The sequence below is a fragment of the Papio anubis genome, chromosome 5 (assembly GCF_008728515.1).
Source record: "Papio anubis isolate 15944 chromosome 5, Panubis1.0, whole genome shotgun sequence".
Classification (NCBI taxonomy): Eukaryota; Metazoa; Chordata; class Mammalia; order Primates; family Cercopithecidae; genus Papio; species Papio anubis.
The window spans coordinates 40,148,744-40,176,131 of record NC_044980.1 but is presented as its reverse complement, the minus strand read 5'-3'; the positions used below and the strand labels follow the sequence as shown (position 1 = coordinate 40,176,131).

The 27,388-nt window shown below is 36.9% G+C and overlaps 1 protein-coding gene across 1 annotated transcript in view; it reads left to right on the top strand.

Moving 5' to 3' along the window:
* The window catches only part of PLCXD3 (phosphatidylinositol specific phospholipase C X domain containing 3), a 186,847-nt gene extending 159,734 nt beyond the window's left edge, over nt 1-27,113 (top strand). Inside the window, exon 3 of the mRNA XM_003899620.5 lies at nt 26,674-27,113. Within this exon, the coding sequence (XP_003899669.1) occupies nt 26,674-26,827 (154 nt within the window). The 3' untranslated portion in view covers nt 26,828-27,113. The remainder of the gene's footprint in view (nt 1-26,673) is intronic.
* The last annotated feature ends 275 nt before the right edge of the window (nt 27,114-27,388 follow it).

Below are 27,388 nucleotides of genomic sequence, written 5' to 3'. Positions count from 1 at the left end.
TTATAAGAGCAAAATAATGGGAACTATTATGAATATAAAACTTACAACAAAAATAACTATTTCCTTAAGTGACAAATGAAAATGGATTTCTCATTCTAGATTCAAATATTTCTTTAATTGATGAGTTGATCATTTGGATTTCAGATTTTCATTTTGCTGTGGAAAATAACTGAAAAATGTGAAAAGTTCTAGCTTTTATTTGAATAAGAGCTGACTAAATCCGAAACCTTAGTCTACTCTTTCTAAAAATAAGTCTCATTTCTGGAAGGATGACTTGGCACTTAGTCTTCTGGCCAAATATGTCAACAAAATATTGGACAAACTATCTTTTGTCTTCTCCTATTCTGTGTTCATGGAGTGATTCTAAATGCTAGCTTAATGCCTGCTCTTTATGACCAATGAATTATTCATGTTTTAGAAGTCCATCTGAAATCGTTCCTTTAAAACATGCCCATTAATTCAGAGCATCAATTTAGAAAGATTACTTTTTCAGTTCAAGACAATGTTTTATGGTTAATGGAGAATCATAGATGCCATTTGAAACTTAGAATGTAAGAAAAAAATACAAGAATGTAAGAAAAAAAAAAAAGCAATACAGTTGTTACTTATTTGAAGTTGAAATGGAAGCCTGAGGTGTGAAGAATTATTCTTATCAGACAAACAAATCATCCAGTTCTGCTTAAGTAAGTAAATAACACAATTCATGAAAATTTTGGCCTTGTGTATAGCAAACATAATGCTTTGGCTTTAGGAAAAAATGTTTTAATATGACTGTGACTTGACATTAAACCACGTTTTCATTAAGATCAGAAAAAATGTCAGAATTCTCTTCTAGCTGATGATATTCTCTGTTTTCTTCAGGTTTAAGTATATTGGATTTTCATTGTAACTACAAACGTTCTCAGTCTAGACACTGTTATGACTTTAAATTATTTCAATCCAAAGTTCAAGATGTAGACACAAACTAAGTTTGTGATTTTAGTAGTAGTACATGTGAAATCACCTGTTGGGGTTACAAATCTTGACTGATTTTATACTGAATGGACCATTTATTTTGGCCAAAAAGAAGTTACTTACTTTGCATATAAGCAAACAATTTTCTTTTTGCCTAGTAGTAATTCATTTTCAATATATTCACCAAATACGTGGATGATTTCTTTGACTTTGGATTGATTTTTTTTCTATTTATGTAAAAGAGATTTTTGAAGCAAAGCAACTAGGTTTCAAGTAAATATAAAAATTTCAGATTGCATAAAAATGCTATTACACTTGAAGGAAAAAATCATAATTTTAATATCTTTCATTCAATTTTCTATTATCATTGTGGTGAACAAAGTGGTCCTCATGTACTCATTTACTTAGAAGCCTAAAATGGGTAAGGAGCCAGAACAGGAAAAGGTGGAGCTACCTAGGTTTAGCTCTAAGGATCCTATGCTTGTGCGAAGTTGCAGCAAGTTTGATAGCACAGTTTTGTTGATGATAATGTTATTTATCATTAAACTTTTACATTTTTCTAATGAAAAGAAAATCTGTACCCACTGTGTATTTGTATTCAAAAAAGTAGATTTTTGAAGATGCTGATTTGTTAGTTTTGAGAATTGCAGACTTCTAGGACCCATCTATTATTCTTGCTTTTGTCTAGAAATCAACCTTCTTAGATACAAGGTGTATCCCCGCCACAAAAATAGAGGCATCATTGATTATATTTTTCAAATTGTGAAGCAAGTATTTTCAGCTTATTGAAATAGCTAAGTATGTTATAAATTCTTGTAGTTTTTAAATTTTTGAATGAATTAGCTCCTCCTTTTCTACTAATATTTTATGCTGCATTTGGAGATTTTGCTTCTGTTTTGAGATTTCTCCTACAAAAATTATATTGACTCAATATGTTGCTATACTACTAAACCTAGATAAAGAATGAGATAGTGAAGTGGTAATAAAATACCCACACTAAATTTACAAAGCATTCTGTACATTTTCAGTTTTGAAAGGTACTCAGCTGCACAATTTTATATGTCCAAGAAGATATCATTTGTGAACCTTCATTTTAATCATCAAACTGCCTTTTGGCCTCAGCTGCTTTGAAGCCCACAGTTTCTCTTCCATTATTAGCAAGTTTGGGAAACAGAGTCAATAAAATCTAATTATTGCACCGATGGTGAAATCAGTACTATTTCCTGAATATATGCTCAGACTTTCTAGATTAAACTAGAAAGTTTAGTCTCTCTTTACACACACTTTTCTGGGCTCACTCTTCAACACCTAAAACAGCACCTCTGTTGCATAACACAGTGCCTGGCAGGCAGTAACCATTTGGTATAACTGGATTGAACAAAAACTATGGCATCATTAGAGGAATTCCAAAGTAGGATACTCTGAGCTGATAATATCTTGATCAATTAAAGGATATATGGATACCCTATAGGCCACAGTGTCCTGAAAATCACATCTGCATACTCCTGTGCTCATTTCCAAAAGTAACAAATCCTTTCCTAGTTACCCAGATTTATCCCTAAATAGAAAGATGAGCAGGCAGGAGCTCGCTAGATCACAGCCGTATGATCCAGTCTCATTTTTTACAACTATTGGAACAAAGCCTTCTTGTAGATGGTGGAAATGTCTTACTGTGGATTCACATCTTGAGAGATAAAACATGGCTAGGAGTGGGCTCCTTTGTAATCCAGGTGAGTTGTTTGGCACCTAAGCAGTATGATGGCATCACAGCTTATAAGCAATGGGTATGTAATAACTAGATGACAACTTTCATTTCAGATTTAAGTTATTTGAGATTAGCAACATGAGTAGATTCCAAGAGATGTAAAAATAAGTGATAAAAACTTTCTTTTCTACCATGGCCTTGCCTATTTACCCATCACCCACCCTTTATGGCTTCTTATAAGGTAAGAGGAATGATTCATAGCCACAACAGGTAATATTGCAAACAGGTAAACATTCTAAACCCAATGGCAACCAATTCCATTTACAAGTAAAAAGTTCAGCTGAGGGACAGGACTATTTCCAGTTTACATAATCCAAAATCATTAATTTATTTGGAACAACTTAAATTTGTAGGGCACTTTGAAATTTGCATAAGTATTCATAGTCATGATTATATGTAAGCTTCCTATTAATCATGAGGTAGAATGATGTATTTTCATGCTGCATGTTGCACAGAAAGGATCAGCAGTTTATAGACATGGTTTAGGTGGAGTCACAGTCCTGGTTTCAAGAATGACTTCGCAGAGTTAGCTAGGAAGCTGTCCATTCTGGACATTAGCATGGCAGTGTAGACGTGGGATATTGATGGTGCTCTCTTCCATACATACTCCATCGGTGATACAGCCCAGTTTAGAATCAAGTATTCATAATTCTTCAGTCAACTATATATGGTATTAGTTTGGTTTTTCACTGAATTCCACTAGATATACTGGTTTAATGTAGCTAAGAAAATAAATCAACATTATAAACTTTTGTCATTAGAAATAGAGCAACTTTCAAAACTGGCAAGTATTTTGTCAGCAACATTTTTTTACATTTATTTAGAATACCTTACTTTTGTGGGATATTAACAAATATTTGTACTTCTTTAATATCAAAACTTTTTCATCTCCTAAAATGTAACTCAATGCCAAGAGTAAGACCTGTTATAAAATACATTCTATTATTAGTAGCTAAAAAGTCACACAATTAAAAATATTTTCAAATAACGTCCACTTAATGACTTCCAGTGGGATATGAGTTCCCAATAAAGTTTGCAACAAAATTCTTTAGGTTCTATCCTGCTGACTGCAACTTTGAGTTGGAAAGTATTTATTCATTCTTTCACTTGAAAGTAGCACTATCCCTCTAAACAGTTCTACCTGAGAGACTTTAACTGCTTGGGAGAAGACTCTTCCCTTGCCTTGGCCTGTCCCTGGAGTCAGTGTTGGTAAAATTGATGAGCAACTGATGCACGCAGTCATCAGAGACCATGGCCATCTCTAGTGTCGTTGTCTAGCTCACCACCAACTTCCCTTGGTGGGTGTCTTCCAAATTTGAACCCCAGCTATGGAAAGAAAAATTTCCAGTCTGGAGTGGTGAAGAATAATGGGATTTTTCAAATTGTTCTTCTGGTCTAGGGCAGAGAAACTGAGAGTGCATGGCATTCCATTTATTTTTACAACTTTTAGTTAATTGATGAAACTAATATATTTTGTTGCCTCTAGGATAATTTTGATATTTCAGTACATTAGCTATTTAATTAGTCATTTCACAGTATCATGTTATCTGTTTTTAGGGATACTATATGCAGTGAGTTGCAAAATTCAGTGTAGAAAAATGCTCTAATAAAAAGAGACTGGTGAATGCTGGTTCCCTCATTCCCTGAATAAAACTGCTGCTGATTATCTAACAGAGGCATTGCTGAGAGAAGGACCCAGGACAGCAGCATCTATATAAAGGCATGCAGTTAATGCAATTGTAGGTGTGAATCTATATAACTTTAGAGGTTAACTGAGATTCCAGAAACATACACACACACATATAGCCATTTATCTGAATTCTCCACACCTCTCCATTTGCCTGACCGAAGGCTCCTCTGGCATCTCTATGGCGAGTGTCTTTCCTTTTGTTCCATGTAGAATAAATCCTATAAGCAACTTTTAAAGACGTATCCCTGCAAATCTCCCTTGAAATAACCCAGCACTGCATATGATTATGAGGAAGCATTTTAATTCATCTTTCTAAGATCATTTTTATAGCATTATAGATTAACGTGAAGGAAGATTTAAGATAAAAAGTATAGCAAGGGTTCCTTTAGGATGACATTTTCAAATGCTTCCCTAGAATACAACCATACCAAGTTGTTAATAACGCTTCTCTTCCATATAACATATTCTATGACGTATATTAGAATCAATAGCTAGGCAATCAACGACTTAATTAAAGCTAAAGTGAGCACAAGCCCTGAGAAAGGGCAACACTACTGTCATTTTGTCACCCTGGAAACGCTGCTTCTGTATTTGATAAGTACAGACTCAGTCAGTTAGGCAGATAATTTACATGACCAACTAGTCACATACATCAGTGATTCCAATTTTTGAAAAACAAAATAGTACGATTTCTCTTTATCCATTGACATATTCACTCTAAAGCAAGTCAGAAGAGACTTACTCAGATGGCTGTTATCCCCTGGCAGCACCATTCCTACTACCAGCTGGAGCTACGTCCTAGAGGATCCAAATTTTCGTGTTTCTCCCCTGCTCCCATTCCTTAGTTTCTGACCGCTATCTAGCCTCAGATCACTCTTGAGGATTTTTCTTGCAGTTCTGGTGGGATCTCAGCTTCTGCACGCTTTATACCTTCTTTGGAAGCCGAGAGGAGATTCTCTGAGCTAAAGAGGGAGAAGAATATATATGCTAGCAAACTACTGTTGACTCTTTCAGAGGTACAGCAACTTCCTCCCTACCCCTTCCTCTAATACTGCCTAATACCTGCCACTCACTGCAGAAGAAGCCATGAAAGAATTCCAGGAAAAAGGTGATCATGAAACTACTGGGAAACATTAACAAAAAATAGCCAAAATAATCTTTGGCCATAATAAAAGAACCAGAATGAGGGTGGAAATACTCTATTACACTTTACACCCAAGTGACAATATTGCATTATTTTCCAGTTACCCTTTTTAGAGGAAGTATAGACAAAGTGGAACACTCAGAAAAGAGTGACAAGGACAATAACAGGATTCCAAGCTGAAAAATCAAGGAAAGTAAGTGGGGGTATTTAAGAAGAATAAGGGAAGATACAGATGGTGGGGTTAGGGGAATATCAATTATTTTCAAATATTTAAGGAATATCATGTTGAAGATGAATACACTTGTTTTACATGAACCTAAGTAGAGCTAGTGGGTGGTCAGAAAGAAACTTGTAATAGTGAGAGGGAGGCTATGAGAATTCCAAGCCCCTAAAACATATGTTAGAGTTGAGCCCCTGTAAAGGATGCTCAAGTTAAGCCCCTTGAAAAGAAACTGCAATATTTCAACAGTGTTCTGTAGAACACTGGGTCCACTAGATGTCATTGGTGATTTGTGTGTGTGCACGCGCATGCATGCACTCATGTTAGTAGGGGCCATAGTAGCAGGGCTATTTTCAGGTCAAATAAATTTGTTTCCCAACTTAAAAACAGGGAAATCAATCCTTAACTTCAGGACATTTCAATATTCTTAATATGATAATGGTCTCGATATGCTATTATGTGTATTGTGAATGTCAAAGAGGCTTCAACATTCCCTGAACTTATGTGGCCAAGAAAATCTTTTGTTTTAGGCACATCTTTAATCTCTCATGAAGCATTGTTCCATGGAATTTAATTCAGGAAACATTTTTGTAGAGAATATGATTACTTTATAAATGTCTTAAAGACATCTTCAAACCTGATATTCTCTGAGACTTCTAAACATGGCAATGAGGAAATATACAAGGAAGAGGAAGAATGTATTACAAATTAAGACACATATGTGGCACCTCTATGGGTTGACAATATTTATTGTACATTACTAAGTTCCTAGGAATTAGCTTAAAAATGTTAACATGGTCAAACAATTTAGGAAAGTGTCAGGTAATATGATTTCCCAAAGATATAATGAAGAGATGACACCATGGGAAATACTCTTCTAATTCAGATTAATTGACTTAAAATTTCTCTCCCTGATGGTACTGTTAAAAGATTCTGACTTCATAAGGCCACCGTCAGGAGGAAATTATAGAATTAACAACATAATGAATATTATTTTCTTACAGAACAGATGACATATTTTCTCTATCCTTTGCAGCTGCAGTTGTCACTGATTAAAGGGAATAAAAACAAAAAAAACACCTCTGATAATTATGTGTGATTGCAAGTGTCCAAAGACACATTGACATATTAGCACCTGGGATGTTTTGATCAAATTAAATTCTACTTATATTCATTCATTCTGCCTGTTAGCATTTTCAAAGTGAAATTTCTGAATTTGGCTTTAAAAAAAAATCAAACTCAAATTTGGATGCTATAATCACACTTATCTTGGAAAGGATGCACTGGGGACATGAAGCTTAACAAAGTACTATACACAAAAAGCCCTGATGATGTAATCAATATCCTCCAGCTTCTGCTGGGCAATTTGGACTGGAAAAGTCTCCCATTAAGTGCCCATCACAAACTTTTTCTGAGGGGTATCTTTAGATTTTCTGAGCCTTTTGTATATTATTCATAGCTTCATGGTATCCAGAGGGAACTCCTGGATGAGGTTAAGACTCTGTGGTCACTGACAATAAGTCATCTAGTTCTGATGGCCTTTCACCTTTGCCAGAGGAAGTAGAGGTTCCCACGTGGGTAAGTACAGTACACTGCCTAAGCATAAATGCAGTTTCTTTTGGTTGACCATCATAAAACACCCTAAAAGCAGCTGAAAACCTACCCCAGTGGCATTATGTAGTTTTAATTTTTCTCCCTTATGAAGTTTGTCAGAGGCCACTCTTAATTCTTACTCTGGCAAAAGGACAGATTTTATGATCACAGAATTTCCTGCCATCTAGATTATACTTGTAGGTTGGGTTTCCCAGAAAGCAGACTCTAAGATGCCAAGATTTGTGTGCAGAAGGGTTACTCTGGAGTTCTTTTGGGATCAGCACCTATGGGAGAGTACAGGAAACAGAACTATGTAGAGGAAGAAATTGGACTGTGATGCAGTCAGAACAAAGGCCTCAGCCAAGACTACAGGAAGCTCTGGAGCTGGGGGGGGGATCTTCAGATTTGTCCTCCCAGCCTTCCCCAGACATCAGTCATTGCATACAAGTTATTCCAAAGAGCATATGTGACATTGAGTGAGATGGCTTTCTTTTGCTGAGGTCAATTCTCAGACAGAAACTTAGTTGGGAATTGACAGCCAACAACACTTTCAGAAGCTAGAAGAATGAGTACTCTCCATCTGGAAGGGAAGCTCTGGGAGGCTCATCACAAGCATTCACTAAACACCTGAATGAATAGAGAGTTCAGTCACCTGCCTTGAAGTCACTCAAAACTAGAAAAAATGAAAGTAACTACGTGTATTTACTGTCTATGTGCTAAGCACTTGAAGTATTAACACTAATAATGGAGTAACAATTAACCTTCATTGAGTTCTTATCTCTTGGGTATAAATCTAAATTTTATATGCTTTATTTCATTTAATTTACTATTCACTTTCATTATTCTCTTACATAAGTGACTTACCCAGGATTTGAATTCAGACACTCTGCTCCAAAATCTTCACTCTTAACCTCTATGCCATACCACCTATCTATAATGTATTGTTTCATTTTATTGTTACAAAAACACTATGAAGTGTTACCATTATTATTGTCATTATACAATGAGGAAGATGAGAATTGGGGAGGTTAAATAACCTTCCAAGGGCCGCATGTTATTATAACTCAAATATGACTCTGTCTGATTCCAAAGTTCTTGATCTTTCTGCATCGATTGGAGGGAGTCCACTAAAAGTCGATAAATACTCACTTAGCTTATGAGTCCTTGGGGAGTAGTTTTTATTTAGTCTCATGAATTTGTGAGAGTCCATGGAATATTTCCTTTAGAATTGGAATGTGTGCCAATAAAGAGACAAATAGCTAGTTCATGAAGCCAAAAGAGACTTTATGGACATCTCCTTTTCCAGTGTTTCCATGCAAGGCTATTCAGAGCAATTCAGCAATTTCTGTTTGTAGGATTTCAAGTAATTCTGGAACTAGTCCCATAGTCAAGGCAGGGACCACATCTGATTCATCCACCCCCAACAAATGCCACATGATAGGAACTCAATAAACACTTGTTGACAGTATGAGCAAATGTATGAATGCCATGGAGACCAGCAGTTTCCAGGGTCTTACCATCAAGGACCTATTTCCCTATTTCTCCCCACAAAGCCCTTCTCTTCTTAATAAATGCATATTTTAAAGTAATACTTTATTTTCCCATTGCTAAAATTAAAGACATACAGAATACACTAGAATTTCCAATCAGCAATAGGTAGTCAATACTAAACCTGGATTGATAAAATGATCCTGCCAACAGCGAAGTAGCATTTTTGTTCACTCACGTGACTATGGATTATGGGTAATTGATTTCTGTTGTGGCTTTCAATGTTACTGCCTCTAATAGTACTAGATCCAGAACTCTCAAGTGGATTTAACAACTGACAGCCAAAGGATAAACCTAGATAGTCCTTGAGATATTTGTTCCAAGCAAAATCAGAAATTTCCTTTCATCACAGCTCTTTCTTATCAAATGGAAATTTTTCCAAAGAGGGGAAAGGAAGGACAGGACTAGCAATAGAAACTGTCTGCTTTGAGGAAGGTAAATTGCTTTTGAGCTTTGAGCACCCAAATTCCCTGTGCATTTGCACTGAGTGAGGGGCTATTTGTGCCGAGGAAGAGACTGTGAAGTGAGAACACTTGATGCCACACGGAAGAGTTCATTATATTGAGACCCTGCCCTTGAAAGAAAACCCATTGTCTGTCTCCTGGCAATCAAAATCTTATTAATACACAGAAGGGTCTCTTTGTTTAAAAATTGCAAAGCTTTCTTTATTCTTTCATTCCCCTGGAAAACTAGAAGACAAAATAGTCCCTGCACACCAGGAGGCCCCCATCAAGGGCTGGCTGTGCTCACATTCTGTCTCCTGGCAAGGTTTGTGACTCATTCTGAAACCCTGACTTGGAGCAAACGATGAGTCTGAGGACAGAGTGCCTTTTATGAACTCTTAAACACGATTTTTCTTGTAGTTTATATGAACTTATTTTAATTGAAAATGGATTTGTAATGGTTTTCCTTGCCATAACAAAAAAGAGGGCTGCTGTTGTCATTATCAAAGGAAACGGATGGCATATTTTGCTTTGAGAATCTGGGAAAGTCAAGGTGAGGGGATTTTTTTCCTTTTGCAGGGACAAGGGGAAAATTCAGATTAATGTTTTCTTTAGCTGTGCCTTTAATTACTTTCTGTTTTACACCTAAATAGTTACGATAACTTAGTTCTGAAAATACATAATGAAGGACATAGTAAGACTTAGGAGGACTTTAGCCCTATTCAGGAAAGCCCAGGTCACCTAAAAGTTCAAGACTTGCTTGTTAGAGCATTGTTTTCCAGCTAATTCATATGACTTAATTATTTCTCTGAGTGTAATTTTAGGGGAAAAATATTTTTTAAATGAACTGTTTTCATCAGACATAAATCAGATATGCTGCTTCCTACACAGAGATGAATTTAGCAAAACCCATAAGCCTTGTGTTTACAGATGCTATGATTTATGAGATACATTTGTCTACCTGAGGTTATTCTGAACCCCTCACCATTGTTTTAACCTATAGTCGCAAAGACCCTGCCTTTTATCACTGAATGCTTCAGTGCATGGAATACTAACCCTTTGGGCAAGAGTTTCTTTTCATGTTGTCATTCTCTTGTTTACATTTTCAAGTGAAATTTCCAAACTTTCAGAAATGACCATATGGACAAGAAAACATATCTGAAAACCTGTCACACTTGACTTTAATTAGTTGTTCTGTGGGGGCTCAGTTGCTCAAAGGAAGAAAGATCCATGATCATTATTTTAAACTTTGCAGATCAATGAAGGCTTCATTTCTGAGTCTGGGTTTGGGACAAGCAGTCATAAGGCACTGACATTTTTATAATAATCTTTATCCCCCAGTGCATCAGAGAGTTCCGGAAAAATTAATGAATTGATTTTGGAAATTTATTTCATTCAATAAAAGATATACTTCATTGAAAATTAAATGTATTCAAAACAAATTCATTAAAAGACACAAATGTTTTATTATCCACAATTGTTCATCCATAACTATAAAATATAAGTTTAGAAGTGTTAGAGAAGTAGCATATGTGAAATACAATTGTTACAAAGCTATTATATATACATAAACACATATACTTAAATAAGAATTTGACATGAATTTATAATACATTTCTAATAAATTTAATTCTAAAATGATAATCAACTATAATTATAATAAATAATTAATATATAATAAATTAGATTAAATACATCTGATTATATAAAATATTTAATTCTAATAAACTTTAATCTTATAAAGATGGTGATGATTATTGCTTTCATTATCATTAACACAGAACCTCCTGACACTACATGTATAATGCAAGGAAAGGCACCTTTCAAATTGAGTGGTCAGTTTGAAAATTTGTAAAAGTTAAAATTCTTCAAGTTAATATATTTTTTAAATTACTTTTATTCAGCAAAAAAGCAGAGAGTCCATAAACTAAAATCTGTGGCAGTAGCCACAATGAGGAATACTAAGTAGCATTTTTACGAATTATGTTACTGCATATACTTCTGTTCTAAAAGTAAACCTTGTTTCTAAAAGAAAAGCCTGTTCATTTATTCAGCGAATATTTACTGAGTCCTTAGTCTGTGCCATACACTGTGCTAAACACTGAGGCTACAACAGTGGGAAAACAGCCCTCAAAGAGCTTACAGGCTAGTTGGGGAGACAGACATTGATCAAACGCATAAATACAATTACAATTCTGACTAGTGTTTTGAAGAAGTGACATTTAAACTTTCACCTGAAAGATGAAAGTACATTACTCTAGTCAGGACCAGAACTGAAATTTCTCTTTTAACACCAAGTGACGGGGCAGGGAAGATAAGGCATCTTTGGAAAAACAAAACAAAACAAATAATAACAAAAACAAACCAGAAGTTTCCCTGGGGGAAAATTAGACTGGTCAAAATGAGCAAGACTGATAACATGGCTAGCATTCACTGATGGAGAGAATGACAAGAGATGAAACTGAAGAAACCTCTAGTGGCCATTGTTCAGGGCCTTGTAGGCCAGTTAAGCATTTTTACCTTTGTCCTAAAAGCACTGAGAGGAAATTGAAACATCCTAAGCAGGAGATTGACATGAAATAACAAGTCAAGGTCAGCACATTGGGGGTTACTGAACTCAATAGATATGACCTGCAAAAGAACTCCTCGGCACTTTCAAGTCTTAAATATTTTTCTTTAAATCTTTTTAAAACCAGTTCTTAATGTCAGCATATCAGAAGACAACCTCTGGTTCTCATATCTCTTCACTCCTGTGGCTTCTTTGGAGGAGGGAGGTTTTCTGATTCCTGTAGCCTTCCCTGTTTCTCTTCTAAGAATCCTGTAATCAGTTTGAAGATGCCTTGCCTCAGAGGAGCTTCACATTCCAGAGGGGCTTTGAGACTTCACATGCCAAATTTGGGAACTGCTGTTGTACCAACTTACTTTAGATACTGCAATGGGAAAAGGATATTCAGATATTTGCCACAATTACGTGCCCAGGAAACAAAGCCATTTCAAGAATTCTTCCCCAAATGCCTCATCACCAGTCTTGTCTGACAGCACCAGGACGTTATTATCCCCCTCTTTTCTGTCTTTGAAATTGTGAAAGTTGGAAAGAAATCCTGCAGACTCATTTTATATCACAACTGTATTATGCCCAGGTGTTAATTCCCAGCTCTCGGAATCCCCTACTGAAGCAGTGAATTGACAGGCTGTCACTCGGTGATTATTGAATGCAACACCACTACAGAGAGACAAGCACTCTTCTCATCATTCTACATGTACTAACTAATTTAATCCTCATTATTATGCCCACTTTATAGATGGCAAAACTAAGGCTTAGAGTGATGACCAACTTGCTCATAATAAATGGAGCTAAAACACGAATAGAAACAGTCTTGCTCTAGAACTGACAATAGTGCTATGAATTTTTTTTAAATTTCATTTATCTTGAAATGATTTTCCTGGTAGTCAGTGAGGTCTTGCAAGCAATCAGAGTCTAATCCACACTATAAATCCAGCATCTGCCAAGCACAGTGGCTCAGGCCTGTAATTCCAGCGCTTTGGGAGGCTGAGGCAGGAGGATCACTTGAGTCCAGGAGTTCGAGGTTACAGTGAGCTATGACTAGGCCACTGCACTGCAGCATGGGTGATAGAGTGAGACACTGTCTCTAAAAAAGAAAAAATCAGCATCTAATGAAAAGAAAGATTAAAGAATGGTTGGGGGACATTTATAAGACAACATCACAGTAACTATATAATCACAACTTTCTATACTAAAGTAGACCATTCTATAAATAGATGTTAAAATGTTAATATACAAATTCAAAGGGAATTTAATTATCTCTTCAGATTACATAACTCACTTAGAAATATTTTCCTTCATGATACTGGTGGATAATATTAAAATTTCCACTAGCAACATCTTGGCTATAAGGAAAGGTAGGGATAATATGAATGAATTAAGGCTTTTTTAGACTCTCATAGCAATCTGAGAAGTTTCAAAGGAAGACAATGAGCTCTTTATTTATAGGTGAAGAAAATACAAGTTTCAATGTCTCAGGAGCCTTTGAATGGAATTAATATTATATTTTACTTTGTATGAGAAAATTTTTTAAAAATTTCTTTAGTTGGACAAATCTTTATTTACATATAAAGTCAAGCTTAGACTCCACAACATGTCAAAGAAGTCCTTAACGATTTGGCCAAACACCTTTTCTGCTTCTTCTCAACTGCAGTCAGTCCCCCTACACCTCCAGGGCCCCTGCTCTCTGGTCCCCATGTCCTTCCTAGTTGCATCATCTCTTTCATGCCCATATGCTTTTGCATGTGCTGTTCCCTTTTCTTACGATACCTTCCTTCAATTTCTTTGGAACTCCTTTCTCTTTATCTTACGAGTGCCTAGGCATGACCAAGTTCAAATAGCCTCTATTTTGTGAAATGGTCCTTAAATTCCTCCTTAATTTCTCCCAAGTAAAATGAATGATTTTATCTACTGTGCTCCCATAGAATTCTATGCCCACTTCTGTTGTACCACATCATATTGTCATGGTGGGTTTACGCCTATTTTGCTTCTTAAACTTTGAGCCGCCTGGGCCCAGGAAATTGGAGTTCAATTAATGTGTTGTTTTCTCTTTGGGTCCTAGGGATTGTAGTAGGTACAGGGAATGTATTAATGAATATAATATGATATTTTAATGGGCAGGTGTTGGTAGAAATTGGCAAGGAAATGGATAATCATAATGTTATGTGCTATGTACACTCACAAAACTATGCTTAAGAGGCATAAAGCATTAAAAAAAAAAAAAGGATCTTCACTCAGATTTGGATGGGAGGGGTTGAGATAATGCCCAGGCTAAATCTTAAAGGGTAGGGAGCAATTGGCCAAGAAGGGTATTGGAAGAAGACAGGCCTGAAAAAACAGGCAGGGCATATTTGGGGGAAAATACAAGCATTTCAGTATCACTGGAGAACAAATGAACAGGAAGTAGCAATGAATGAGGTTGAGGAGGAGATGGCAGCTGATATGGCAGAGATAGGAAAAACTCACACACACTGCTGAAGAGTTAGGTATATCTTACAGGTGAGAGATGAATTTGTAGTTGTTCATGAAGAGGAATAATAATGCTCAAATTAAGTTGAGGAACATTGTCCTGACTGTAGTGGAGAAAACACACAAAAAAGGAACATAGGCACAAGACTGTGGCAACGTCTCTCCAAGAGAGATGAGGAAAGTCTAAACTCTGAAATGGCCCTAGGGAGTTACAAGTAGCACCACTGATGCACAATACATCTTTGTTAGATGAATGCATGGATGGATGAATGGAGGTATAGAAAGATAGGTGATTTAAATAAAGTTTAACCAGTTTTTCCTTGCTGTGATGTTTGTGTCTCCCCAAATTCACATGTTGAAATCCTAACCTTCAAGATGATGGCATTAAGAAGTGAGGCCTTTGGAAGGTGATTAGGTTGTGAGGCAGAGTCCCCATGAATGAGATTAGTGCCCTTATTAAAGAGGCATGTGGGATCTTGTTTGCCCTTCCACCATGTGAAGATACAGTGAGAAAACTCCATTTATGAATCAAGAAAGGACCCCTCACCAAACACCAAATCTACTAGCACATTGATCTTGGACTTCCAAGACTCCAAAACTTTGAGAAATAAGTTTCTGTTGTTTATATACTACCCAGGTTATGGTATCTTGCTATAGCAGCCCCAAACAAACTAAGACAGTCTCATACCATAAAAATTGTTACATTGATGGCATTTTATTACCACCAGAGTCAACTTTCAGTTCATTCTTATTACCTGTCCAATACCAAGTATAACTAGCAATGTCCTAATTAGCTGTACATCATACATTATCAATGGCAAAAAAACCCCAAAAAAACAAAAAAACAATTGGTTCTTTAGACAGCAAACATTTTTTTTTCTTTTCACATATAAAACACAGACATATAAACAGTTATACAATGTATCTGTAGTATTAAAATTTCATGGATGAGGGGGACAAATAGGAAAACAATATTCAAAAAAGCTCCTTGGGAGGTAATAATGATAAAAGATTAAGACATGCTATTCTAAATAATTGTTGTAACTCCAGTAGCATTTGCTAGTTTTAATCCAGTATGGTGAGTCTCTTTGTTTAATATAATTCTACTTGACACTATCTAAGTATTTGAGGTTTAACTTGGCATTATTGCTTGTTTTGTCTCTGGTATCATATTGACTTTAGGAAAGTATGCCTGAACAGAAAATAGAAATATTCCCATGACTCAGAGGAATGATATTTTAAATGTAATATTCATATTTCATCTAAGGACTACAAGTTATTTTGAAACAATGTTTCATCAATTCTCAAAGCAATCTATTTTATGGGGAAACAAAAGAGAACACTCTTCTGTTCTCCTAACCTCTCCCTGTGGAGATAACAATTAGTTATTCTAAATTCAGGCCTTGATATTTTAACTTCTGAGTAACAGACGGCATCTGAGGAGCTGTTTCTGTGATGATCACGGTTCTGAGATGTGAATTTGGTTGCTCAGGAACCTCCCATTACCTAGTACCCAAGGGATCTGCTGAAGAAGCTACTCAGTTAAGGCTAATACAGAATCAACACTGGCCTCAGCATCACACTTATCTACTCCGCCTCTCACCTCTCAAGGTGAGTGAGTCTGTTGAAAAATCATTCTTCCCAGGAAATACACTGGCTGTGATACTATTTCCAAAGAGCGTTGGTCTTCTCGTATATGCAAAGGTGATGCCACAGGCACAGCAGAGCCACTTCATCTGTTCTAGCAAGGCCAGAAGAGGAAGTTCTGGGTTCAACCAGAGTGGCTGCATACATACTGCCACAGTATCTGTCGTTCTAATGAACTTGAATACACTCATGTCTGTGCTCCAGGGATTCAGACTGTCCCTTTTAAGACAGAATTATCTTTTAAAACCATTGCTGTGGGGATCAAATGTCTCCACCTGCTACTCTGTTTTCTAAAGGCATTGGGCCATTTAGGTCCACATTATGCTCTTTTAGAAACAACTGAGTCCTCCTATATCTGGGTCTCACAGGGAAATGTATACGCTGAACTTATGGATCAGGATTTTTAAGGTACTAGCCAGGGAATAGTGTAGCTCAAGGCCATTGACCCAGTGTTGTCTGAATGGGTTGAATTTCTTTAGACTAGATATACTTTCTGAGACCTGGGGAAATGCACATTTATCGCACTCCCTGCTTCCATCTCACTCAGCTCTTCTTAGTTTCCAAAAGGAGCATGGCTTCCTTCTTTTCTTGATTTTCATGACACTATATGCTCCTGATTTTCCTTCTACTTCTATGTCTACTTCTGCTTGCCTTCTATGGAATCCATTTTCCTGCCCATCCCTTAAATGCTTCTGATTTTTTCTCTTTTTTCCTCCTCCTCAAAATCTAAATGATTTTATCCACTTTCACAGCTCCAACTATTCTGTTTGTAGTGACTTCTGACCAGTTCTCTGTCCTGCATATCAGACCTGTACTAACCTGCAACTTGAGATCTCAACTCATGTTTTCCAAAGTCACCTCAAAATCAACATGTATCAGACTGAATTCATCATGCCTGCTGGAAAGCCTTCGCTCCTATCTTTCCAAGATGAGTGAATGATGTCCACCTGCCAGAATACTGTTAGAAATCTAGGCATAATTCATGGCCTCTTTCTTCCTCTCCTTCTACATCCAATTTCATATCAGATGTCATTTTAGATGACATATAGATTTCAGGTATCTTTCAGATACACTGCTGCGACTGCAATACAAGCAAGCACTATCTCTGGTCTGGATTACTTCAGCAGCTCCTAATTGCGATTTCTGCCCCTAGTATTGCTCTCTCCCATCACTTGTCTATACTGAAGGCAAACTAATCTCTAAATCACTAATCTAATCATAGTATTCCACCAGCTAACAGTTTTCAGTTACTATATGTTTCTTTCCTTTTTATTTTTAATTTTTGTGGGTATACAGTACATGTATATATTTATGGGTACATTAGATGTATTGATAAAGGCATGCAATGTGAGATAAGCTTACCATGAAGAATGGGGTATCCATTCCCTCAAGCATTTATCCATTGAGTTGCAAACAATCCATTTACACTCTTTATTTTAAAACGTATAGTTATTATTGACTATAGTCACCCTGTTGTGCTATCAAATGGCAGATCTTATTTCTTCTTTCTAACTTTTGTTTATACTTATTAACTACCCCTGCCTCCTCCATAGCTCTCCCACTATGCTTCCCAGCCTCTGGGAACCATCCTTTTACATTCTGTGTCCATGAGTCCAATGTTTTGATTTTTAGATTCCACAAGTAAGTGACAACATGTTATACTCGTCTTTCTGGACCTGGCTTATTTCGCTTAATATAATGATCTCCGGTTCCATGCATGTTGTTGCAAATGACTGAACCTTACTCCTTTTTATGGCTGAATAGTACTCCATTGTGTATATGTACCACATTTTCTTTTTTTTTTTTTGATACAGAGTCTCGCTCTGTGTCTAGGCTGAAGTGCAGCAGTGCGATCTCGGCTCACTGAAACCTCCATTCCCGGTTCAAGCAATTCTGCCTCAGTTTTCCTGAGTAGCTGGGACTACAGGTGTGCACCACCACGCCCAGCTAATTTTTTGTATTTTAATAGAGATGGGGTTTTACCATATTGGCCAGGATGGCCTCTATCTCATGATCTGCCCACTTCAGCCTCCCAAAATGCTGGGGTGAGCCACCAAACCCAGCCACATTTTCTTTATCCAGTCATCTGCTGATGAACATTTAGGTTGCTTCCAAATCTTAGGTATTACAAACAGTGCTGCAACAAACATAGGAGTGCAGATATCTCTTCAATATACTGATTTTCTCTCTTTTGTGTATATACCCAGCAGTGGGATTGCTGGATCATGTGGTAGCTCGATTTTCAGTTTTTTGAAGAACCTCCAAACTGTTCTCCATAGTGGTTGTACTAATGTACATTCCCACCAACAGTACACAAGGGTTCCCTTTTCTCCATGTCCTCTCCAGCATTTGTTATTGCCTGTTTCTGGATATAAACCATTTTAACTTGGATGACATGATTTTCATCTCTCTGATAATCAATGATGTTGAGCCTCTGTTCATATGTCTGTTCGCCATTGGTATATCTTCTTTTGATAAATGTCTGTTCAAATCGTTTGCCCATCTTTTAATTAGATAATTAGCTTTTATTCTGTACAGTTGTGCAAATTCCTTATATATCCTGGTTATTAATCTCTTGTCAGATGAGTAGATCGAAGATATTTTTCTCCCATTCTGTGGGTTGTCTCTTCACTTTGTTGATTGTATCCTTTGCTGTGCAGAACCCTTTTAATTTGATGTGATCCCATTTGTCCATGTTTGGTTTGGTTGCCTGTGCTTATGGGGTATTGCTCAAGAAATTTTTGCCCAGACCAATGTCCTGGAGATTTTCCCCCAAATTTTCTTATAGTAGTTTCATAGTTTGAGGTCTTAGATTTAAGTCTTTAATCCATTTTGATCTGATTTTTGTATATGGTGAGATGTGAGAGATAGTGGCCAAGTTTTATCCTTTTGCATATGGATATCCAATTTTCCCAGCACCATTATTGAAGATACTGTCTTTTCCCTAGTGTATGTTTGTGGCACATTTGTCAAAAATGAGTTCACCATAAATGTGTGAATTTGCTTCTGTATGTATTCTTTTCTGTTGGTCTATGTGTCCGTTTTTATGCCAGTGCCATGCTGTGTTCGTTACTATTTCTCTGCAGGATAATTTAAAGTAATGTGATTCTTCCAGTTTTGTTCTTTTTGTTTAGGATAACTTTGGCTATGCCAGATCTTTTGTGGTTCTACATAAATTTTAGAGTTGATTTTTCTATTTCTGTGAAGAATATCATTAGTATTTTGATAGAGATTGCATTGAATCTGTAGATTGCTTTGAGTATTATGGACGTTTTAACAGTATTGATTCTTTCAATCCATGAACATGGAATATTTTTCCATTTTTTTGGTGTCCTCTTTCATCAGTGTTTTATAGACTTCATTATAGAGATCTTTCACTTTTTTTTGGTTAATTCCTAGGTACTTAATTTTATGTGTGGCTATCGTAAATGGGATTGCTTATTTTATTCCTTTTTTGCATTGTTCACTGTTGGCATACAGAAATGCTACTGATTTTTGTATGTTGACTTTGGATACTGCAAATTTACTGAATTTGCTTATCAGTTTTGTTTTCTTACAGAGTCTTTATGTTTTTCCAAATATAAGATCATATTATCTGCAAACGAGGAACATTTGAATTCTTTCTTTTCAGTTTGGAAGCATTTTATATCTTTCTCTTTCTGACTGGTCTAGCTAGAAATTCCAGTACTATTTTGAATAGCAGCAGTGACAGTGGGCATCCCTGTCATGGACCAGATTTTAGAGGAAAAGCTTCTAGTTTTTCCTCATTCAGTGTGATACTACCTGTGGGTCTGTTGTATATGGTTTTTATTATGTTGAGATATGTTCATTCTATCCCCAGCTTTTTTAAAGATTTTTTATCATGAAGGGATGTTGACTTCTATCAAATGCTTTTTCAGCATCAATTGAGATGATCATATGGTTTTCATTCTTCTTTCTGTGGATATGATGTATCACATTAATTGATTTACATATGTCGAACCACCCTTGCATTCCACGGATAAATCCCAATTGGTCATGATGAATCATCTTTCTAATATATTGCTGAATTAAGTTTGCTAGTATTTTGTTAAGAATTTTTACATCAATATTCATCAGTGATATCGGTTTGTAGTTTTCTTTTTTTTCTTTTTTTAGATGTGTCTTTGGTTTTAGTATCAGGGTAATACTGGCCTCACAGAGTGAGTTTGGAAATATTCCCTCCTTCTCTATTTTTCAAAATGATTAGAGTAGAATTGCTATTAGTTTTTCTTTAAATGTTTGGTGGAATTATTCAGCAGTGAAGTCATCAGGTCTCAGGGTTTTCTTTACTGGGAGACTTTTTATCATGGCTTTGATCTCATTACTTGTTATTGGTCTGTTCAGGTTTTTATTTTTTTCCTAGTTCAATCTTGGTAGGTTTTATGTGTCTAGGAATTTGTTCACTTCTTCTAGGTTTTCCTATTTATTGGCATGTATTTGCTCATAGTAGCCACTAATGATCTTTTGAATTTCTGCAGTGTCAGTTGTAATGTCTCTTTTTCCATTTCTGATTTTGTTTATTTATTTGGGTCTTCTTTTTTTTTTTCTTAGTATGGCTAAAGGTTTGTCCATTGTGCTTTCAACAACTGACATTTTTGTTTTCTTGATCTTTTGTATTTTTTTCATTTCAATTGCATCTATTACCACTCTGATCTTTATTATTTCTTTTCTTCTACTAATTTTGGGTTTGGTTTGCTCTTGGTTTTCCAGTTCTTTAAGATGCATCATTAGGTTGTTTATTTGAAGCTTTTTTTCTCTTTTGGGACATAGGCACTTGTAGCTATAAACTTCCTTCCTAGTACTGCTTTTGCTGTATCCCATAGGATTTGGGGTGTTGTGTTTCCATTATTGTTTGTTTCAAGACATTTTTCAATTTCCTTCTTAATGTCTTCATTGACCCACTGGTCATTCAGGAGCATATTGTTTAATTTCTATGCATTTGTATAACTCCCAAAATTCCTCTCGTCATTAATTTCTAGTTATATCCCAATTGTGGTCAGAGAAGATGTTTGATATTTAGATTGTTTTGAATGTTTTAAGATGTTTTGTGACCTAAAATATGGTCTATCCTTGAGAATGATCCATGTGCTGAGGAAAAAAAATGTGTATCCTGTAGCTCTTGGATGAAATGTTCTGTAAATATCCATTAGATCCATTTGGTCTATACTGCAGATTAAGTCTGATGTTTCTTTGTTGATTTTCTATCTGGAGGATCTGTTCAGTACTGAAAGTAGGGTGTTGAGGTCGCTGGCTATTATTGTATTAGGGCCTATTTCTTTCTTTAGCTCTAAAAATATTTATTGTATGTATCTGGGTGCTCCAGTGTTGACTGCATATATATTTATGATTATTATATACTCTTGCCAAATTGAACCCTTTATCATGGCACAGTGACATTATTTGTTTCATCTTACAGTTTTTGTCTTGAAATTTATTTTGTCTGATATAAGTATAGCAACTCCTGCTTTTTTTCTGTTTGTTTGTTTCCATTGGCATGGAGTATCTTTTTCCAGTCCTTTATTTTCAATCTATGTGTGTCTTTACAGGTGACATGTGTTTCTTGTAGGCAATAGATCACTGGGTCTTGTCTTCTCATCCATTAAGCCAGGCTATGTCTTTTGATTGGAGAGTTTAGTTCATTCACATTCAATGTTATTATTGATAGGTAAGGACTTATTCCTACCATTTTGTTATGTGTCTTCTGGTTGTGTTGTGGTCTTCTCTTCCTTTTTTCTTTTTCTGCCTGTCTTCCTCTAGTGAAGATGATGTTCCCTGGTGAGAGAATTTAGTTCTTGCTTCTTATTTTTTGTGTATCCATTGCATGTTTTTGGTTTTAGTTTACCAGGAGGTTTGCAAATACTATCTTATAACACATTATTTTAACTTGATCACTTAACACTATTTGCATAAGTAAACAAACAAAAAGTAAACTAATAAAAATATGCCTTAACTTCATCCCCCAACTTTTAAACATTTTGTTGTTTCTACTTATATTTTATTGTACTGACTGTGTCTTGAAAATTTGTTGTAGTTTTTATTTTTGATTGGTTCATTGTTTAGTCTTCCTACTGAGGATAAAAGTAGTTCACTTACCACAGTGACGGCGTTATAATGTTCTTTGTTTTTCTGTGTACTTACCATTACCAATAAGTTTTGTACCTTCGACTGATTATTTATTGCTCATTAATGACCTTTTCTTTTTGACTGAAGTACTCTCTTTAACATTTCTTGTGGGGTGGGTCTGGTATAGATGAAATCCCTCAGCTTTTGTTTGGGAAAGTCTTTATTTCTTGAAGGATATTTTTGCTAGATATCCCACTCTAGGGTAAAAGGTTTTCTTCCTTTCAGCACCTTAAATATGTCATGTCATGCTCTCCTGATCTTCTTGTGTTTGGATATTAATATCTTTCTCTAATTTTGGAAAGTTCTCTGTTATTATTTCTTTGAATAAACATTCTACCCTTATGTCTTTCTTTTTCACTTATTTAAGGTCAATAACTCTTAGATTTGCCCTTATGAGCCTATTTTCTGCATCCTGTAGGCATGCTTCATTGTTTTTTATTCTTTTTTCTTTTGTCTCCTCTGTATATTTTCAAATACCCTGTCTTCAAGGTCACTATTTCTTCTGCTTGATCCATTCTGCTATTAAATGACTGTGATGCATTCTTTAGTATACAAATTGCACTTTTCAGCTCCAGAAAATTTCTGCTTGACTCTTTTTAATTATTTTAATATCTTCATTGAATTTATCTAATAGAATTCTGAATTCCTTCTCTGTGTTATTTTGAACTTATTTGAGTTTCCTCAACACAGCTACTTTGAGTTCTTCATCTGAAAGGTCACATATCTCTGTTTATCCAGGATTGGTCCCTGGTGCCTTATTTAGTTCATTTGGTGAGGTCACATTTCCCCAGACGGTGTTGATGCAAGTTAGATATTCTTCAGTGTCTGGACATTGAAGAGTTAGGTATTTATTCTAGTCTTTTCTGTCTGAGCTTTTTTGTAGCCATCCTTCTCAGGGATGCCTTCTGGAAATTTGAAAAGACTTGTGTTTTGTGATCTAAGCTGTGTCTACTTTAAGGGGTACCCCAAGACCAGAAATGCTGTGATTCTTGACGACTTATAGAGGTATCGCCTTGATGGTCTCAGTCCAGATATGGGAGAATTCTCTAAGTTACCAGGCAGAGATTTGTTCTCTTTCCTTACTTCTTTCCAAACATAGAGTCTCCTGCTCCATTTTGAACCACGTAAACCTGGGGACGGAATGAAACAAGCACCTCTGTGGCCACCACCACTATGACTGTGCTGGGTCATACCTGAAGCCAGCAAAGCACTGGCTCTCACGCAGGGCTTGCTGTAACCAGTCCCTGGCTACTGTGTATGATTTCTCAAGGACCTGGGGCTGAACAATCAGCAGGTGGCAAAGCCAGTCAGGTCTGTATCCTTCCTTTCAGGATGGCAAGGTTCCCCAAGCCCTGGGTGGGTCCAGAAATGCCATCTGGAGTCAGGAAGTAGAGCCAAAACCCTTAGAAATATATCTGGTATCTTATTGTATTACAGCTGAACTGGCACTAAAAACACAAGACACAGTCCTTACCACTCTTCCCTGTCCTTTCCAAAGGTACAGGAGCCTCACCGTATAGCCACCACCACCCCAGTCATGATGAGTACTTCCAGACTACCACTGATGTTCCCTTAAGGTCCAAGATCTCTTAAGTCTGCTTCTGGTGGATGCTGCCTAGGTGGGGACTCACCCTTCAGGGCACTGGGCTCCCCTCTGACCCTGGGCAGGTCCAGAAATGTCATCCAACAGTCAAGTCCTGGAATCGGGGACTCTAAAAGTCTGCTTGGTGCTCTACCCACCATGGCAGTGTTGGTACCTAAGGTGCAAGACAAAGTCCCCTTTACTTTTCCCTCTGCTTTTCTCAACAAGAAGCAGTTTTGTCCCACAGCCACCATAGCTAGTAATGGGCTGAGTCTTACTTGCTAGCAAGTCTCAGAGGTTCACCCAAGACCCAAGATGTAGTACCCGGATATCTCTGCTGGTTATTTGGGGCCAAGGGCTCTTCAGTTAGCAGGTGATGAATGCTGGTAGGTCTACATCCTTTTCTTGAAGGCAACGAGTTCCCTTCTGGCCCAGGGTGTGTCTAGAAATGTCATCTGGGAACTAGGGCTGAAATGGGGACCTCATGACTCTGACTGGTGCCCTATCCTGCGGTGGCTGAGCTGGTATCCAAGAGGCAACACAAAGTCCTCACCATTCTTCCCCCTCTTCTCCCAAGTGGAAGAAAGGGGTCTCTTTTACAACCATAAGCTGTGCAGCCTGGTTTAGGGGAGAGGAGATGCCAGCACTCCCTTGATTACCCAAGCTGATGTCTCAGTATGGAGTTGCCTAAGAGTTGCAGTTCTTAAGACCTAGACTGCCTTTCAAATTTACTTGGAGATACAGAATACTGTAGCCCTCTGTGGTGAGGTTTGCAGGCACTCAGTTTCTGACTGCTGGGATCTGCAATTCCCTCTCTGGCTAGGCCTGGTTTAAATATTCCCTGTGTGACTGGGCATCAGCTGAGTTAGGTCTGGTTTTCATTTCTGCTCTAGCAGGACAGCACTGAGTTTAATACCTCACAATTAGTGTATTCTCCCTTCCCCAGAGCCCAGAGATGCTCTCCATTACCAGGCCATTGCTGGTGGGGGTTGAAAGGGATAGTGACAGTGATTCAGGATATTTTTTTCTATTTCTTCAGTGGTATTTTCAACAATATAAAGTTAAATCCAGGTACTATAGGTACTCACCTTATTTGTAGTTCTTATGAAGGTGGGGTTTTTTTTGTTTTGTTATGTAGATAGTTGTTAACTTAGTATCCTTGCAGGTGGGACTATGTCCTTGCAGGGGGATGTGGAGCCTTCTGTTCCACTATCTTGCTCAGCCTCCCAATTCAGTTGTTACGTATTTCTCAAGGCCCTCTATTGTCTGGGTTTTTTTCTCTTTAACATCTTTCAAAACAACCTTACCTTTTTTATACAACTTCTTCTAGGTTTTTAAATTCTCCTCCCTTTTTTCCCTTTTCTCTCCCTCTCCCTCTCCCTCTCCATTTCATCCAGAAATTTAATGTTCACATGTATTTCCATCAAACTTTCTTTATTAGTACACTATCAGGTCTCTGGCCTGTTCATTTATCCTTTTGTCATGGAAATCTCCCTTCCTGCCCTGCCCAAGTTATAGTAGTTCTCATTCCAATATGCTGTCAGATGAAGCTGGACATCATCATTAACATCACCTGTATCTGTCTGCCTGTATCCCTTGCTCCTAAGCACACACCATGATTCTGTTAATGAATGTAAAAATGGTATTTCCTCTGCCTGAAAGTGCATTGCATCATCCTCCAGCTACCATTCCCACCTTTATCCAGCTAAATCTTCATAATCCTTCAATATTTATTTTAGGGAGCATCCTTCTGAAAGGTTTTCCTTGATTTTCCAGGCTATGCTAGGTGACTCTCCACTATGGTCTCATGGTGATGAATGAGCTCTTACAGTGAAAGTCTAATCACACCGCTCCTCTGCTCAAGATACATCAAAGGCCCCTATTTTACTCAGAGTGAACATCAAAACGTTTATAATGGCCTAATGTACCCTATAGAATCTGCCCCCTTTTCCTCATTACCCTCATTTTTTACTACTCTCTTCTTTTCTCTAAGCTTAAGCATGCTACCCCTTTTGTGCCATGGCAATAGCTGGGATGCTCTCCCTAGATAGCCACATGACTAATGCCCTTGTCACCTTCAAACCTTTGCACAAATGTCCTTTTATCACTGAGGCATACTAAGCCACCCTATTTTAAAATGCAATCTGCATCACTCCTCCCCACCTGCAGATTACTAATCTTCCTTTCTTTTCTCCATTTCTATAGCACTTATTCCCTCCTATCAAACTACACATTTTTATGACTCTTGTTTATTGTCTGTTTCTCCTTATGAGAATGTAAGCTCCACAGGGAAAGATATTTTTATCTATTTTGTTTACTTGAATCCTCCAGGTGCCTACAGTGATGACTGGAACTTAATAGGTGCCCAGTAAATGTGTTTGAAGAAATGAGCCCTGATTATATTGTGCTACAATTTCTTCCTTGTCTGCCTACCCACCACCAAACTGTACACTTTTTGAAGGCAGAGGATTTTACTATTATGTCTATTTACAATATCTTAGCACATTTCCTCATAATAGTGGGTTCATAATAAATGTTTACTAAGTGCATGTATTTATCTCTGACCTCCCTACTCCATAGTTTTGCAGGGTTTGTGATAACACCATGTAAAATCAGAATATAAATGCAACAATGTTGTTTTCTTAGTAGGGAAGCATCATTATAAACTATCACAGTATCTGGGATCTGCGGAGATGAGGACTCTAATACGGACCAATATGAATATTTCTCTTACAGAGTTTCTGCAAAGGTTAAGAAACCCCCAGAGTCCATGTGGCCTTTTCCTCTTCCTGTACCTATAAGTGAAACATTTATTTTAATAAGCTAGAAACTAAAGGGAAGACTGAGAATTGTAGAGCTTGAAAAATAATATCTTGCCTTCTGTGACTTTTCTTTTTGTTTCCTTTCTCAGAGCTCTTCCTGCCATGATGCAGTGGGTCCGCACACAGAAGCCAGGAGAGAGTGGCATCAATATTGTCACTGCCGATTTTGTAGAACTTGGTGACTTTATCAGCACTGTCATAAAGCTCAACTATGTCTTTGATGAAGGAGAAGCCAACACTTGATAGCACTACTTGGAGTTTCCATGATTAAGATGGAGAAGGCTCATTGTATTAGGGCATATCATCTGTAAACAATCTGATCCTCCTATTTCACTGAGTCTCTGAAGGGAATAGGGCTGGTAGTGGGTGGGAAAGGGGGAAAAACTATTTCTTCAGTGATTACAATCATACTCTTCATTACTATAAATATTTCATTTCCCATTTGATGCGTGAAATCTACTTCTAGTGTTAGGAAGAAAAAAAAAAAAAAAAGACCAGTAACTTTGTTTTTCAAAATTAGTCTTTGTAACATAGAACTTACGTGTGTTTACTTGATTAGATTCTCTATTTCCATCCTACAGCTCCTACACTGTCTATATCCTGTAACCTTTCTGCTCCCTCTCTTGCTCACTCTTTTTAATCAGATGCTATATGGAAATCAAAACAATTGAATGCCCAACATTTTGTGTATTACATTGTTGTCTTAAAATGTACTTGTTTTGTGGGACTTGGTATAATACTCTATAGTCACCTGCAGTTGGGCAATCATAGCTAACTTTTGGTCATACAAAATCTGCATCAAAT